Genomic DNA, 16,586 nt, shown 5'->3' with positions numbered 1-16,586 from the left:
ATCATTATAAAACGACTGGAGGTGTATTTGGTCCTACTGCATATTTAACATCGATCATCAGTCTTCCTTGCATTGAGCAGGACTCAGTAGCCCTCCACACCACCCGCAGCCCCGCCCACAGCAAGGTTGTCAATCTGGCAGCCTGTCAGTCTGTCTTTCTGCATTTCTACCTGCCAGCCCACCTACAGTAGAGTGCCTCTGTGCCTGCCTGTCTGTCCATATCCCTACCTGTCTGCCTGCCTCCTTTTCTCCCTCCCTCCTTCTCTTTTTGTTTGCCTCCTTGCCTGCCTCTCTACCCTGCTTTTCTGTCTGCCTGCCTGGCCCTTTTAAACCCAAATAGATCCTCACTCAGAGACATACACATCCAGTTGGGACTGATGAGTCACATCCCTCATTCTGTGTATTTAAGTGTGTGTGTCTGTGTGAGAGAGAGAGAGACAGAGAGAGATAGAAAGAGAAAGAAAGATACAGTCATAAAGAGAGAGAGAAGGTGTGTGTGTGTGTGTGTGTGTGTGTGTGTGTGTGTGTGTGTGTGTGTGTGTGAGAGAGAGAGAGACAGAAAGAGCAAGAAAGATACAGTCATAAAGAGAGAGAGAAGGTGTGTGTGTGAACAAGGCGGAATGGGCACGTACTGTACATTAGTCCGCCAGAGAAGCCTCTGATAAACGTCTGCAGCGTCGCACTCTCCTCAACATCCTCCTCAAACACCCACTGCACTGGTCAGCCCCGAGTCCTCCCGGCATCTGCCTTTCATTATCTCTCCTGGTTCTCTCCCTCCAATCCCCTAATATCATATGCAGCTTCCTTCCCTTCGGCCTCACTCGAGCTGCCTGTGTGGATGGGCACAGATGGAGCAGCACTGACAGTAGTGGAAAAACGTGAGCCCAACATGAGTGCCAGCGGCCGCACTGCTCGTTAAGACATCACTCAAAAAAAATTTCTGCTCACTTTGACGATTGACGCGTGGGTGAATGTTGTGTTTGCGTTTGCGAGCGTGTGTGTGTGAGGGTGTGTTTGTGTGTTCATGCGAGTTTGTGTGGGAGAGAGACTAGGGATGAGACAGGGAGATATGCTCCCTCACTTCACACTCCCTGGCGTAATTTCACAGATGATTGTGGTGGGTGGAAGTAGACTTAGCTTAGGTTCAGGGAAAGCTCAAGATCATTTTGGTGTGTTTCTGTATCTCTGACTGTGTGTGTGTTTTCTCTATCTGTCCATGAATGCTTGTTTCTGGATATCTTACTGTGGTAAGTAATCTCTTACATGGTACACACAGTGTGTGGGCACCAGAGGAATATATATATTCCTCTGGTTAGAGGAATAGGAATATATATACCAGAGGAATATATCCTCTGGAATAAATATCTATATATATATATATATATATATTTGCCGGAACACCTTTATTACTTCTCTGTATCTGAATACCTGAACCCTGCGAACACTCAATGTCAAATACATTTCCCAGACATTAGTTCACCAGACATGTCGGAATGTTCTGCAACTTCGTGGCCCTCTGACAGAGAGACTACCTAGGGTAGGATTCCGTTCCTGTTGCAGTTCACTCAAGTCCTTTCTTCGTTTCGCCTCTTAGATTGGATTCCTCTAGCATAAGCTTTCATCCAAAGCGACGTACGACGGTGCATAATAGAAAGGGCAGTGGAAGATCAAGGATGAGAAGTGCATAGTTCTAACAGAGTCGAGGAATGGTCTGTATTTACTTAGCCACATTGCGATGTAGCCGCTCGCAAAGTAACCACTGGTTACGGGCATAAGACTCAGGGAGAGACGAGATGGTTCTGGAACAGGGCTGCTGTCCTTTAAATAGTGTGAGGTGTCAACGCCTCTTTGGCTCCATCATCTCGCTCAAGAAGATGAGGAGGCGCCGGGGGTTTGCCAGGAAATGTAGGCCGCATGGGCTCTTCAAATATTTTCAGATGTTAGCCCTGCTCCCCCCCCCCCCCCCCTTCCCACGATGTCCCTGCCTGGATGAAAAGGCTAGAGGATGAGGGGAGCACTTTTGCGATGGTGGTCTCTGTTTTTCTCCCCAACGTGCTTGTTTGTCCTCAGAGAGAGGCACAGCCGAGCACTGTCGCTACAAAGAACCGCTTCTTTTTTTAGCCGGCAGTACAAAAACACAAGCCCTGAAGAACCAGCCGCAAAGCCTGTTTTGATATAATCCCTGCAGAAGAGGGAAACTCGAAACAGTACACACACTCCCCTTTTCACTCCATCTCTCCTTTTCTATATTACACACACACACACGCACACACCAACACCCACACACCAACACATGCGTGTGCACACACATACAACGTCTTGGGTCTCTCCTCTCTCCCTCCTGTGCTGGGTAATGGGTTTATGGGCTAAATAACATCTTGCCAGCTGCAGTGCATCTGTTTGTTCTGTGGGTCTGCTGCTTGGCCCAAATGCCAGAATGAACTCTGGCCAATACCTCAAGGCTTTTAGTAGAAAACTAAAAGGATTGGATAGCTGGCAATGTCCGTCCAAGCCTGGAGCTTGGTGGAACCTTTCCAATTAGCTGTTTCATACCTATTCCAGTTTTTGCAGATCTATGAAATGCCTAGGGCCGAGAGTCAGAGACAACTGGAATTGGGATGCATGTTCTGCACTGAGATGAGAACCACTGTGTCTGACTATTGCGATTATTTTCTGTTGCAATTTGCCTTGGGACAACAACATCCCAAAGTGGTTAAAATACCTGTACAGTATATAGGAGGTGATGGACTTGAAGGTTAGGTTTAACTAGCAAGGCCTCCACGAGCTGCGTTTGAGGCAATGCTGCCATCATGTGGTGAGAGATGGGATCATTAACTTCATTGCATCAAGTCTTAACTTTTCTTCAAACTTTATTTCTCTCAGGCACAATAGGTGCCGAAAATAGGAATAATACTTGGGACCACACAATAAATACTTGCACTCTTTCCATTTTATTGATTTCTATTTTACAAAACCAGGGGTTGAGAATGCATAGAATAAGCCACACTTCCAGTAGGCTCAGAAAACACCACGAGAAGAAAAAAAAAAATACAGAATGGACAAACAAAAGAAATGAGAACATGGGGGAGGAAGCAACACTGTTAGCGGTTCTGGGTTAGAGTGCATACTCCTACGAGCTCACACACACAAACAAAACAAGAATGACATGAAATGTTAGTGAATGTGCCGTCACTGACACACACACACACATACACACAGGCACGCACACACACACACACACCAAACATTGGGGGACAAAAGGAGAACCATGTGAGGCTGTGCATCCCATATCACCAAACAATACAATACACAACAGCCCCACACTTTGCAATGCATAAACCTGTAAATACAACAGAGGCTCGCACGGAGCATCTTCTGTCTCGCAAACCAATGAGAACTGCCAGCACCATGACCCTGGGTGCCGGGCTGTGCATGTTCAGTCTCCCCTTTGGGCTACAATTGCAAGAAATGTCAATCTGGAAGTATCCACCCACCTAAGCTACCCAGGCTTCCTAAACATGCACACCCATTGAGTGGTGCCCCAACATCAGAAGCAGCATTAAACCACCCATTGGCTCAAGGTTCATACACAGCAGCATGTGTTTAAAATGACAGATGTGTGGTGATGACATGTCCACTCTTCATATTTTAAACATGCAGAGAGAACGTGAGAGACATAGATCGACATAGATCCTTCCATGTGTGTTGTGAGTGAAGCCTGATACAGGGGGTGGGGCATGTCTGGACCTTTCTGCGTGCCTCGTCGGCTCTGGACCTTGGATTGTGACAGGGCAGCTCGGTGAAGGCCGAGCAAGAGGCGCATACAGTGTACAACCAATGGCTACCATGTCGCAATCGCTTCATCACCTTCAATTCTCACTGGTTATGCTGATTGCAGATTTGAGCGAGCATGCATATATAGGCAGGGAACTGAGACCAGAGCATACATTTTTAAATAACACTTAAGGTTCAGCTTTTTGGGGGTATTTGATACTGAATTCAGGAGATCTCAGGATCTGAGTATAGTCTACGACTAGTTGAACATTTAGGCCAGTGACTACCACAAGACGTGCCTACGTTAGTGTGGCTCTGGGCACGTCTTGTGAGCTGGGTAAGGTCAGTATGGAAGGGCATCTCCATGGTTACGTGGGTGGATGTAAACACAACACGAATGAGATGAACGTTGGATTCTCACAGTTTTCACAACACATGACAGAAAAGGTAAATGACAAATAAATGAATGGAGGCCAAACTCGAAAAGTGTCTTACAGCTCCAACGAAAGATTGTCGGAAAAACAAAACAGTCCTATTTAAAAACGACATGAGATATAGTAAAACAGTTTCAAAATGAAACATCTTTTATCAGTTGAAATGCAGCTCTATTGTTTTCTTTCACGAAAACAGTTTGTCTTCTTCTAACCGTACGTTTACTGCATAACGCACATGGAAGGGGGAAAGGATGCGGGAGTTCGTCCTTCTGGTGCACGCATTTCACACATGCCACAGAGACAGAGCTCCCCAGCCTTCCCCAAACACAGGCTTAACTGTACAATGCACACGTTATTCAAAGTGACCACTTGACATAGGATCGCCCCTGCCAGTCACACGTTACCGTTCGGACACAGAGAAAATAGCGGATGCCAAATAAAAGGGGGGGGGGGGGAGCAACTGTGGACCAAAGAGAGCAACAGAAAAGTGCGTTAAAAAGGACAGTTGTCTGGGGGAGGGATGTGTGGGGAGGGGTCACAGGGGCACGCTGTCCCGTCGCCTCCCGCCTCAAATGCTGTCGTTTCACCCCGTCACCTGGGTGGAAATCTGAAACTGTGTCACATCTTCATGTCTACAAAGATCCATCTCCAATAACACTATCACTTATTAGAACTAATAGCAGGTTAAACTGGTTACGTTTTTCATTCGTTTTATCAGTTAATATTTCTTAAATATTCACACAGTTGGTCTTAATTTCACTCCCAGTGTCTTTAGTTTGGTTATTTCTTGGGTTTGTTTACATTCAAGTAGTTACTGTAAGTCTAGGTGTGAATGCTTGGATTCTGATTGGCGGTCGAGCTTACATCTCGATACTGATCCATACGATAATAACCACTGACTATGAGAGGTAAAAGGCCAGATTTGAATGATGTCACTGCCTGGTTAGTTATGTGACAAACAGGCCGGATTTACAGAACTGTCTTTCCACACAGACATCCAGTACAGGCAGCTGCATTAAGACGTCCTTCAAGTACAGATGTCAGTACACCTGTAAATGTCATATTACATTTTGGCGCCAGGGGGTCTCAAGGCTGATATGTGATGAGAGTGTTGGTGCGTGTCAGGGGGGGGTTGTTCCTAATGCAAGCGCAGTGGACCTTCGCCATGCGTGGTTATGCACTGCTGCAGCCCCAACTCTGCCGACCCCCCCCCCTCCCACCGCCCCTCCTCCTCCCATCACCGCTGTGCATTTCTAAAGGTTTGTTTGAATCGTCTCACAAGGCACCCCCCACCATCTCCTCTCTACTACTTCTATGTCAGCTTTCACAGGGTCTCACACAGCCACTTCCTCCTCGACAAACGCCGAGGCCACGTCGAGCCGTTCTGTTTCTACCAGGTGTACTTTTACATATTTAGTCATTTAGCAGTCATTTACATGATCACTCCGTACGGCTAAGGAAGTTAGCTTGGGACCTCTACAATGCGAGTAAGCTCTATTTCAACAAGTAGATTAATCAAGAACTAGTTTTACAACTAATAACTGAACCTTCAGTCGCAAACACAGCATTTGGTTTCACACATTCAACTCCATGTAGGTAGTAGTGAGTAGGGTTACATATGCTTAAGATAATTAGTATTGTTACACGTTTCTACGACAGGTCACGGGTTCCCCCCTAAGTCAGATTCCTCTGTGTGCTCACACAAGCAGGTGCCTTCTACCAGACAATTAGTCTGAAGTGTTTGTGGAAAGCCGTACCTCCAGAGGTCACACACTGCCCCACACTGCCTGCTCCCGCCGCTCTCGCCCTAACCTAAGCTGTGTTGGTTTAGCTATCGTTTCAGCAGGATGGGGGCACCCACAGTCTCCAGTCCTCTTCAGATTGGTGAGGTGGAAGGGGCCTCTTTGTGGGGAGTGGGGGGGGGAGGAGGGACTCTGAACTTCATCTTTCTCAGGACAGTTATGAAAGTGTTGGGTATATTATTTTTTTGGGGGGGTGGGGGGTTAAACTAAGGTAGGGGGGATGTAAGGTGGGGGGGCACAGGTCATTAGTGGGTGAAACGTGGGGTGCGGAAGGGGTTAACGGTTCAGTAAGTGGACCACAAGCTCGTAGGTACACATCATGATGGCGGTGTTGGGGATCTGGCGCACCAGGTGGGTGGTGAGGCCCCGGTACAGGGCCCGGTAGCCCTCCTCCTTGGGCACTGTGGTCAGAGTCTGGAAAAAGGAGCGGTACTTGGAGCCCTCTTCTCGTAGCCGAGTGCGGATCACCTCTGCAGGGGGAGGGAGGGAAAACGGTTAGTTTCAGAGGTTTCTAAGGAAATAAACCAAATAAATAATATAAAGACAACGCGTTTCTTCCATTTTTTGGGGTTAAAATAAAATACAAATCCGTAAACTTCGCAAATGCCCAAAAGAGCTGATTATTTCATGCAATATCCGCTGATAAGGGCCCAACAACTTTCTTTCAATCGACAGTCTGAAGATGAATTTGTCACATTGCATTTGGGAGGTTTCTTATACGAGAGCGTGTCGTTCTCTTACCGTGTGGATAAGCCAGGGTGGTGGCGCAGGTCTTGGACGTGGCCGCGGCCAGCATCATCCCCACAAAGTCCGACGCGTCCTTGGACGCCTCCTCCTCGTCCTCCATGGTGTGCGAGGCCTTGGCCTCCTGGAGGCGCCGCTTGATGCTCTCGTAGATCACAAAGTGGATCACAGTCTCTGAGATGCCGGCGTAGGACGCCGACATGCCCCGGTAGAAGCCCCGCAGGCCGTCTGACTGGTACACCCGCCGCACGCAGTCGAACGCACTCATCCTGCGCTCCCCTCGGTTCCTGGGGAGGGTGGAAGTTAGAGAGAGGGAAAACTTGTTCAGAGAGAGGGTTCAACAAGCAGGAGAGGTGGACAAGTGGCGAGGAAAAGTGTCCATCGACCTCATCTCCCCAGGCTCGAAGCTGGTGGAGGTGTGGGAGAAGGAGGCCCTGTGAGGTTCAGAAATAGTCATACATCACCTGCCACAAGCAGGAAGGAAATACATTTCCACCATCATATTGTACGGCTACCATAAAGGTTGACAAGCAGCATTGTATAGTGGCCATGGTCATTTTAGTATTTTTAATAACGCAACTGTCATGGAAAAGAAAAATGGCTGGAGGGTTTGGAATGTGTGTGTGTGTGTGTATGGAGTGTGTGTGGGGGGGGTTACCTGGCGTCGAGCTGCAGCCGGGTCTTAATGAGCCAGATGGGGTTGGTGGCAGTGATGGCGGTGAACCCTGCAGAGAGAAGGAGCAGGATCAGACACCGGAGGAACCAGGAGGGGGGGAGGCACGCCCAGGAGCTACCCTGGTGGGGGGGGGGGGGGTTCTATGGTACCTAGCAACCACGAGCACACAGGCGGTAACACGGTCGTACTCTACGGCCTGCGCTAACATCCGCGTGTTGCCTTGTGTAAGCTGCGTTCGTGGTGGCGAGGTAACACGAATGAGCGGTGGAGTCAAATCAATGGCGGGGCAGAGTCACAAAGGCAGCTTAGAGAGAGCTAGCCCCGCTAGGCACGGAAGACTGGCTCACATGTGTAGCTCCGTATCGTTACTCTACATATACAGTATGTACGGTCAAAACACATGCTGTATGTATGTACGTAAAAGGCTGTGAAAGTGTTGGGGGGAGAAAAAAATGAAATTATGATAGCTCTGTATTCCAAAAAACCTAGAAGACGGAATAAAAAGGAGAGGGATAAAAGGGGGGAGAGAGAGAGAGAGAGCTAGAAAGAGAGAGAGAGATGGAAAGAGAGAGATAATAAAGATGCACAGATCTGTGGTGAGTACTCACGGAGACCAAGTTACTCCTCACAGATGCAGCTAGAGACCCCTGCTGGAGTGGGGGTCTCATGGCCAGAGGAGAAGCTACGGTAAAGGCCTAAAACAGACACAGGCTTGTGTGTACCACACTGACCAGCATGCAACCTTTCACCAGTCAAATGTTCCCATTAGCCTATGGTTTACATTTCAGTCCCTGCAGTTTAGGCCCCTTTTCACCTGCACATTCATATCAATACTAGGGAGGAAATGTACACAATGGAGGTTGGCGGGGTGGGGGGAGGAACATTTAGTCAAAAGAAGGCACTTTTAAATCCCATTCTGGAAGTAATACCATGATGTTCCCAGGTAACAGTGGTATTCTAGATGGTTAACAGAAACCTGTAATAGCCCTGTCAGCCTAGCTGTGCTCCCTACATGCATGTCCAGAGTTCAAGTCAACATGTGTGTGTGTGCGTGTGTGTGATGTTTATCTGCCCAACTCGTTTTTAAGCCTTGGGGCTATTTCCCCACTGTCCTCCAGGTCTATTCTTAGATGGAGAAGGGGACACTACCCTGCACAGAGTTCAGGATCTCATATACCCCCCCCCCCCCCCCCCCAAAGCAAACATACTGGGTTTGTCTCTAGCCTGGAAGCACTCGGTCACTTCTGAAAGAGGTCTATTCACTGTTCACAGGCCCGGAGCATAGCTAACACAGGGAGCTCTAGCGTATACGTGTGACTGGCTGTAGTGTGTGGGGTTGGCCAGTAGAGGGCAGTGTGAAGGACAACCAGGACAGCGGTAAGCCTAGACCTTGACTTTGCTTCTGGAAGGTGTGAGTCATAGAGCTTAGATGCATGCACGCGCATGCACGCGCACTGCCTCTGCTTGGTGGTGCGCTCAGTTTGTCTGACTGGCCCACATTCTAACAGAGGGAGTCTGTCTAGCGTTGGCCGCGGGGATCAGGATAGTGCTACTCTGGGACTAGTGACAGAGGCACTCGCCTCGACACAGCAATGACAAGCAAGTGACAACTCAAATGTATAGGGATCGTTTTTTGAAAAGAGTTATGGACTGATATGTTGTGCTTGCACAGAGATTGTCTTTTTTATTTATTTATTTTTAGATATGGGGATGCCACTTTGAAACTGAAGTGCATAGTCATCCCACTAGAGGACAAGCAGAACGGGAGATGTTTGTCCATATAGAGCCTAGGGTTCTTGCATTTCCTAAGAACATTCAAAGCAAATGGGCTCATCAGAAACTATTGTGGCCTCTACTTCACTCCCAGGTTTAGCAGTGCTAGTGACAACAAGGGACCTTGGCCTGTAATGGGTAGGCGAGGTGGGTGGGTTCTCTAAAAAGACTAGTTTGGAAATTCCATAAGGTGCATTTGGGTTGACCTGGACTTACCAGCACTGACATGGGACAGGCCCAATCCACTGGCCTTTCTGACAGACATACTAAAAGTGGTCACAAGTGGTTGTGGACAGAAGCACACCACACACACAATGGTTATCCAACATCAAATTGCCTATGTACAAAAAAAAAGAACCCGAGAAAATAGTAAATCAAATGACATGCTGGGTGAATGTGTTTACCTGCTAAGCCGGCTGAGACCATGTGCACCTGTGTGGAGTCGGGCTCAAACACCCCATTGAGTTTCTCTTTGGCACTGGAATACGCAGCAAAGTAGATAGCTCTGTAAGGAGACAGTGAAAGGTCACACAGAGGATAAAATGAGGGGGGAGGAATGACAAAGCAAAACTATGAATGGCATCACTGTTGTTCTTTGACAAATACCTTACTCCAACTTATGCAAAACAATAAATAATAATAAAAAGCCCTCGATGTAGGGCAAAGCCGATTCTCTCAGACGCTGAGCTAATTCATTACACAATGCTAAAGAAAACACTGTGCTCTTATTGTCAGGGTGATGCTGGCATTTAAGCTCACTGATATAACTAGCTCCGGAGCTCACAGCAGAACCAAGGCCAGGGGTCTGTGTTGAAATCATTCTGACCAACTGCACAGCACGAGGAAGGAAAAAAGCTCAAGCAGGATCCTCATTTTATACACTAAATACTTTTTAAAATATATTTTCACAAAGTTTGTACCTTTGCAGGTTTTTTCCCAGTGACTCGTTATGACTGTGCCCCCAGCCAAATGTGTTTGTTAAACCTGACCACCTGCTAATGATGAAAGTCAAAGTCTCCTGCTAAAAGCTCATCAGTCACGTTACGTAACAGGCTGTGTGTATGTCCTTAAGGGGCTGTTTCATTCTGCATCAGCACCCCCCTCACATCACCTTGTCAACAAAGCACTCCACACGTGCCTGGCGCCGACACCTTCTAGCTGTAGCATTAGCCAGCATCCGTCTCTATTAGCTCCCACTTAGCCATTACCGTGCACAGCTAGCTAAGCGGAGCTAGCTGAGATTAGCTAGCTGACTGGCGGCCATACTGTGCTACTCAGGTAACCTAACGCCAGTGCCAGTGATCTGCTTAGCTCGCTCAGTGATTCGGAAAAGCCGTTTCCCAAGGTTTTATCCTTCAGAGTGACCGTGGGTTTATGTAACAGCATTAAACCCCTGGAGTCGGCGGAACATCAGTCGGGCTGGACAGATGGTCTGGACCTGAGGTAAGACAGATGACGGTCAGCGGATGTCAGCCTCCGCTGCGTGGTGCGTCTAAACGCCCCACTGGACCAGTCTTCCTGGGTACCTCAGATCCTGTCCCCTCACCAGCCCACCCACACTGTAACAGACGGTCCCAGGGAAGGCCCTGATCCCCCTCCGAGCAAAATGTAGAAAACCTGGACTGTTCTTTTTTAGTAACAGCTTTGTCACCGCAGCTTCAAGCCCGAAATACGGCAGATCACAGACCGAATTTGATCAAGAACTGCACGTGAATCAGGAGTGTGGGTTTGTTTTCAAATGTGGGTGGGGACAGCTTGCTTAATAACTGTGGGATGCGGCCATTAAATTGGATTTTCTTCATAAAAGGACCGTGAAACCCACGGTCCTTATATGAACATCATTACCTAGAAAGTGCTGCACGAGACCTGCATGCCAGTGTGTGATTCTTGACCCCAAACCCTCCAACGTGAACCTCACACTGCTGCGTTATGTAGCCCATGAACCCAATGACCTTAACCCTAACCATTTCTTTTTGTGGGGGGGGGGGGGGGGGGAGGGGGTGGGGTAGACGGACGACACCAGTCAAAGCAAGGGAGAGAGCGAAAACGTGACCGGACATTCATGACTACAAGTACACCGTCCTTCAGTGAGTCACTGATAATGGTGCCAGTGGCTCGTGACACTTCCCCTACATATTCCTGAAACTGTGCCCTTCATATTCCTGAAACTGTACCCTTCATATTCCTGAAACTGTACCCTTCATATTCCTGAACTGTGCCCTACATATTCCTGAAACTGTACCCTACATATTCCTGAACTGTGCCCTACATATTCCGGAAACTGTACCCTACATATTCCTGAACTGTGCCCTACATATTCCTGAACTGTGCCCTACATATTCCTGAACTGTGCCCTACATATTCCTGAAACGTGCCCTACATATTCCTGAAACTGTACCCTACATATTCCTGAACTGTGCCCTACATATTCCTGAACTGTGCCCTACATATTCCTGAAACTGTACCCTACATATTCCTGAACTGTGCCCTACATATTCCTGAAACTGTACCCTACATATTCCTGAACTGTGCCCTACATATTCCTGAAACTGTACCCTACATATTCCTGAACTGTGCCCTACATATTCCTGAAACTGTAGCCTACATATTCCTGAAACTGTAGCCTACATATTCCGGAAACTGTCCCCTTCAACAGTCACCAGACTTGAGCGAGTGTGGGAGTAGCTGGGAGACAGAAAGTGCTCTCCTATGTCCACTACCTTATTCAAGAAAAGACCCATCCAGAACTAACAATTAAAAAAGGTACTGTTTGAATCTCCCTTCACCAGCTTTTGATTTCACCCCAGTCTTTCTGTAAACCTGGTTTGTTCGGGAGGGGACAGCATCACCATGTTCATGGTCCTGGTGGCTGTTTATAGTAAGCAGGGTGCTCACCTAGAGGGGGCCACTCCCACCAGGGTAGGCCCGAGGCCCCTGAACAGGGAGCGAGGTCCTTCCTTCTCCAGAATCAACCTGGGAAACAACGGGAACACCGTTAGACACGTTCCTGACAAATACCTTTTACATTTTCAACAGCAATAATTTGGAATGGAAGCCTGACCTTGGACTAGATCATTTGACATGAAATGGCTGAGACGTGGAGTCCTTGAATTGCTGGATGTGTTTATCTAAATGCTGAAGTGTTATTACTTATGGTATGGTCATGCCAATCAAAATATGATTCATTCACTGAGTGGGTGGTGACACCATGTACGGTGCCTCCCTCTAGTTTGGAACAAATTGTGCTTCAACAGCATCAGAGAAGACTCCATTCACTACCAGAAGGGGGACAGAGAGTATTTGATTGTAACACTTCTCAGCTATGTATATTGCAAAAAGGGAGCAACGCTAACCGTTAAATGTAAATGTTCAGCAGGGGGGGAGGGGAAGCCCTGTGACAGCCTTGTTGAAAGAGCCCTACGCTCAGTGACAAAAACAAGACGGAGGTCTTCTAGCTTGGCTTCGCTGGCCCTCTGATCCCAGCGCTGCATCACCTCAGGGTGAGAGGGCGCTGGGTTTCAGAAAGCGGCTGTCCGAGTGGGTCTGCCAGGGGGACGGGGGCCAGGGCAAACAAACAACATGTCTGGAGCTGGGACGAGGGGGAGAGGGGGGTGGGGAGGGAGGATCCTGCAGCTACGCCCCGCTGAGACCAGAGAGAGGGGAAGAGGGGAGAGGATGGTACTAACTGACATGCTAGTGAGACCTCAAGAGGGAGGGGAAGCCACACTTCACTAATACCCTACTGGGACACACCTCAGCAATCATCATGAGTATTTTTAGGCTAATAAGTTAGCTTACCATCATTATGACAAAGCCTTCCGGCACAGGTCTACATACCGTCTCGTTCAAGGCTACGAATCGCTGTCTTATTCAGGCTGTTTGAGTTATAAATATGACCATCGAGTGAATGTGTGAAAACGCTGTATTTGGGAGTGCGAGTACCCACTTGAGGCAGTGCAGGGGCCCGGGCGGGGACATGCGGGCCACGCTGGGCCCGCTGACGGTGCTCAGCTGCACCTCAGACACGTAGAGCGTGATGGAGGACGACTGGAGCCTGGTCTTCACCACCTCCAGGGGACATGTCAGGATGGCCCCCACCGTTCCCCCACACCTGGACGACAAGGAGGGGGGGGTGGAAAGACGAGGGGGTGGAGAGGAGAAAAAAAACGGGACCAAGGTCAAAGAGGGGGAGAGAAAACTAAATGGTAGGACACGCCCCCCCACACACACAAACACCTCGACTTGACTGTTGACCTGCTCGGTTCTTTTGATGTGAAAATATGCCATGTGGAATTCCAACGATCCCAGGCTTGTAGAACAGTACAGGGAGGCTTAGGAGTGGCTGTTCTAGGCTGGCACACCTATTCTATGTGTATCACAAAGATCCAGTCCCTGCAAACACTGTGTGGCTGTGTCGTTCCATAACTCAATCTGAGTTGAACAGGTTAATCGCTCAGCGATAGCTAGTGAAGAGTATTCGACTACAATCCAATAAAACCACAGACATGGCCTGCTTTGTCTTGTATGATAAAAAAAAATGATAAGTACAAAAGATAAGATACAAAGGTAGAACGGTAGACCAAAGGACAATTAGGCCTAAAATGTACCAATGCTATCGCTTAAATCAATCACTAGTATGATTAGCTCAGTAAGATTATTATGGATATAATCTGAACGGGGATTCTGTGAACTTGGCCCTGTCACGATCAAACGACATGGCATTTCATCTTAGTAGTTGATGATTAACCAATACCTTAATTGAGATAAACAAGAGAGAGAGAATGGTCGTGGGGTAGGCTGACCTAGTAAACGTGTGTGTCAGTGTCATAAAAACACCTGCATACCTTCACATGTCTGACAAAATGAGCTGTGTGGTAGGCTGGACAAAGGTAAACAATGGCAGTGGTTCAGAAAGGTCTCTCCACAACAGGCATTAACCAGGCTACGCTCATATCTAGCTACTGTGAATAGTCGTCTCTGCCCAAACAGACGGTCTACATAGGATGTAACTTTGCCCGTCTTTTTACAAGAAGCGTTGCCGTTCTGTCAGTCCTGTCTGATGACTTGTTCTTGTGCAACTTGGTCTGAATCACAGTACTTTGTGGATCTGGTCTTGTTTGTTTCGACTCAAATGTTTGCACCAGTAGCCATTACAGAGTCGATTTTTAGCAGAGGCAAACAGGACCAGTCATGTTGTAGTCCTGGATAACCAAACACAAGTCTAGAACATTTATAGTGGTTAGGAAATCGTGCTAGTAATCAGAAGGTTGCTAGTTCGATTCCCGGCTATGGAAACCGAAATGACGTTGTGTCCTTGGGCAAGGCACTTCACCCTACTTGCCTCGGGGGAAGTCGCTCTGGATAAGAGCGTCTGCTAAATGACTAAATGTAAATTTATAGAACAGACACAAGATGTATGTCTTTACCGTCTAAAGACTATGTGTCCAAAGTGGCCCCAACAACAGTGTGCTCTCTTTGCACTTCCACCAAGCAACCATGTTGAGCACAATGATTTGACACTGGTCAAAATAAAATGGCATGGTTTATAAAGAATGCCATGACTGTACCCATACCAGTGAAGTCCTGTATCAGATAAACACATTTGTGCTTGAAAAGTGCTTTTGTGCATTCATTTTAAGTTAGCATCCTCATGCATCGCATCAGAAGTGAATTGCCAAGATCCAAAATATAGATAGTGGTTCATTCATATGTCATTCCAACAAGATTTGCACGATTCAGCAAAAGAAATCTCCCAAACAATTCAAGCTTTTACACTTGTCTCTTTCGGCCATTTTACACTGCAGAGAGCTCGGGTTGCTGTGTTAGTAGTTAATACAAGCCAGATCTTGGTAACCATAGCTACTGTTAGTTTTTAGCTAACTTTGTAAATCCGACCCGTCTTTTGAGGATTTTGGCTCAATATAAGTTTGGGTTTTATGACCTTGAAGGTCAGACTGGTGGGGCGTTCTTTATTATATATGTTTTGCACACTGTCAATCCACAAAGTACCCTGACTGTTGCAAGCTTACTGGACCTTTCGAAAGCTGGTAGTACTGCGAGCTCTCTAACCTTGCAACCGCTTCGTTTAATCTCATTTTAGATTTGATCTATGGTTATGCTCATCTTGCGTTGGACATGTTCGATTTTACTTTCAGCGACTGCAACTATAACCACTGACGCCAACAAACATTTATTTCGTGATATTCTAACAACCACCATCTAGAAGACTTTCCCGTTTAACTTACATAGCCGCACACACATGCACGTCGTTATGATACTGTACTACACCAGCCATCGTTAGCTAGCCAGCTTCTACTGTAGTCCTTCACTCAGACTCTTGACTTCGTCAGTGATACCCAGGTATGCTAAACGTTTGCTGTTTAGCTAGCTACATTTGTAGCCTGTATGTATAGCTACAAGGACTACCTAGCTAATTTTAGCAAACTGTGCAGTTACATAGAAATAGCTAGTTAACGTTTGACGTGCAATTCCAAAACAGCTCTTGTGATGTAGCACGGTTGATGGTTAACTAGCTATATTGCAGATTACATCCAATTTATCTTGCTAGTAGTAGCTGGTTCTAGACTTGCTAGCCGCAGACGCTAGATAGCCAAGCAGATGCTAGATAGCCTGGCTGTTACGCCTCCCCCTGTGAATAGAACTGTAGCTATACTCACCCTCCAGCAAACAGATGAACAAGGGTGTCTCTCTGACTCATTCTGTATCATATTCTCAGGGCCGTACGAAGGACACCAGGGTTGGGGGAAGGGGCTGTTGGCGAGAATGAGCGGATAACTTGACCTTATTAGTACTCCAATGTCCCCGTTTCGTGGAGTTCAGTTTGTAGCAAAAACGAGGATATAGCTACCAGGCTAACTAGCAAACGTAGCTAGCTCACTCGGCCAAACGTTGCGTTTTCACCATTGAAAACCCTCGCGGCGGCACTTTTACGTTTTCACGTTCGTATAGAAAATAATAACGTGGTGTACTGTCTGTATATCAATACATTAACGAATACATCCAAGTCGTGTGGAATATCTTACACCCACACTCGGGCTTGATTCACATTCGTTCGCCTTGCATCACTCACTGAATGCCAGTGACACAGGTCAGAATGTTTATTGTCGAATGGGAAGCCTCAAAACAGAGGCTACTATTGGTTGATGTGTAATAAAGCCCGCCCGGTCATTTCGCTTTCACGTGATCATCATAACGTTTTCATTCGAATGGATAGCTGCTCTTTTCCCATTTCCTTCTCGTTACTGTCACAGTTGACTGTAGGCTGAGTGATTTTGCAAGGTACAAATGTGATTTGACCTTGCTATACAGCAGGATGGCCACGAGTAACAACTCTTCGGGTCTACAGCAAACATGTCAGCTGCC

At 47.4% G+C, this 16,586-nt stretch overlaps 1 protein-coding gene across 1 annotated transcript; it reads right to left on the bottom strand.

Moving 5' to 3' along the window:
- Positions 1-2,932: 2,932 nt before the first annotated feature.
- LOC134028732 (solute carrier family 25 member 36-A) lies at positions 2,933-16,297 on the bottom strand. Its single transcript, XM_062472495.1, has 7 exons — positions 15,881-16,297; positions 13,150-13,314; positions 12,099-12,176; positions 9,608-9,708; positions 7,413-7,479; positions 6,752-7,041; positions 2,933-6,480 (listed from the first exon to the last, which is right to left on the bottom strand). Exons 1-7 carry the CDS (start codon positions 15,919-15,921, stop codon positions 6,287-6,289), a joined length of 936 nt encoding a protein of 311 aa, XP_062328479.1. The 5' UTR covers positions 15,922-16,297; the 3' UTR covers positions 2,933-6,286.
- Between the last annotated feature and the right edge of the window lie 289 nt (positions 16,298-16,586).

This window comes from Osmerus eperlanus, chromosome 11 (genome assembly GCF_963692335.1).
Source record: "Osmerus eperlanus chromosome 11, fOsmEpe2.1, whole genome shotgun sequence".
In the NCBI taxonomy this organism is placed as follows: domain Eukaryota; kingdom Metazoa; phylum Chordata; class Actinopteri; order Osmeriformes; family Osmeridae; genus Osmerus; species Osmerus eperlanus.
This window is presented reverse-complemented; position numbering and strand designations above follow the sequence as displayed.

Coding starts and splice junctions, on each gene's coding strand:
- LOC134028732 (XM_062472495.1), bottom strand. CDS start 15,921: ATGAGTCAGAGAGACACCCTTGTTCATCTGTTTGCTGGAGG. Junction 9,709..12,098: donor GTGGGAGTGGCCCCCTCTAG/GTGAGCACCCTG, acceptor GTCTCCTTACAG/AGCTATCTACTTTGCTGCGT. Junction 6,481..6,751: donor CACCCTGGCTTATCCACACG/GTAAGAGAACGA, acceptor CTCCCCCTGCAG/AGGTGATCCGCACTCGGCTA.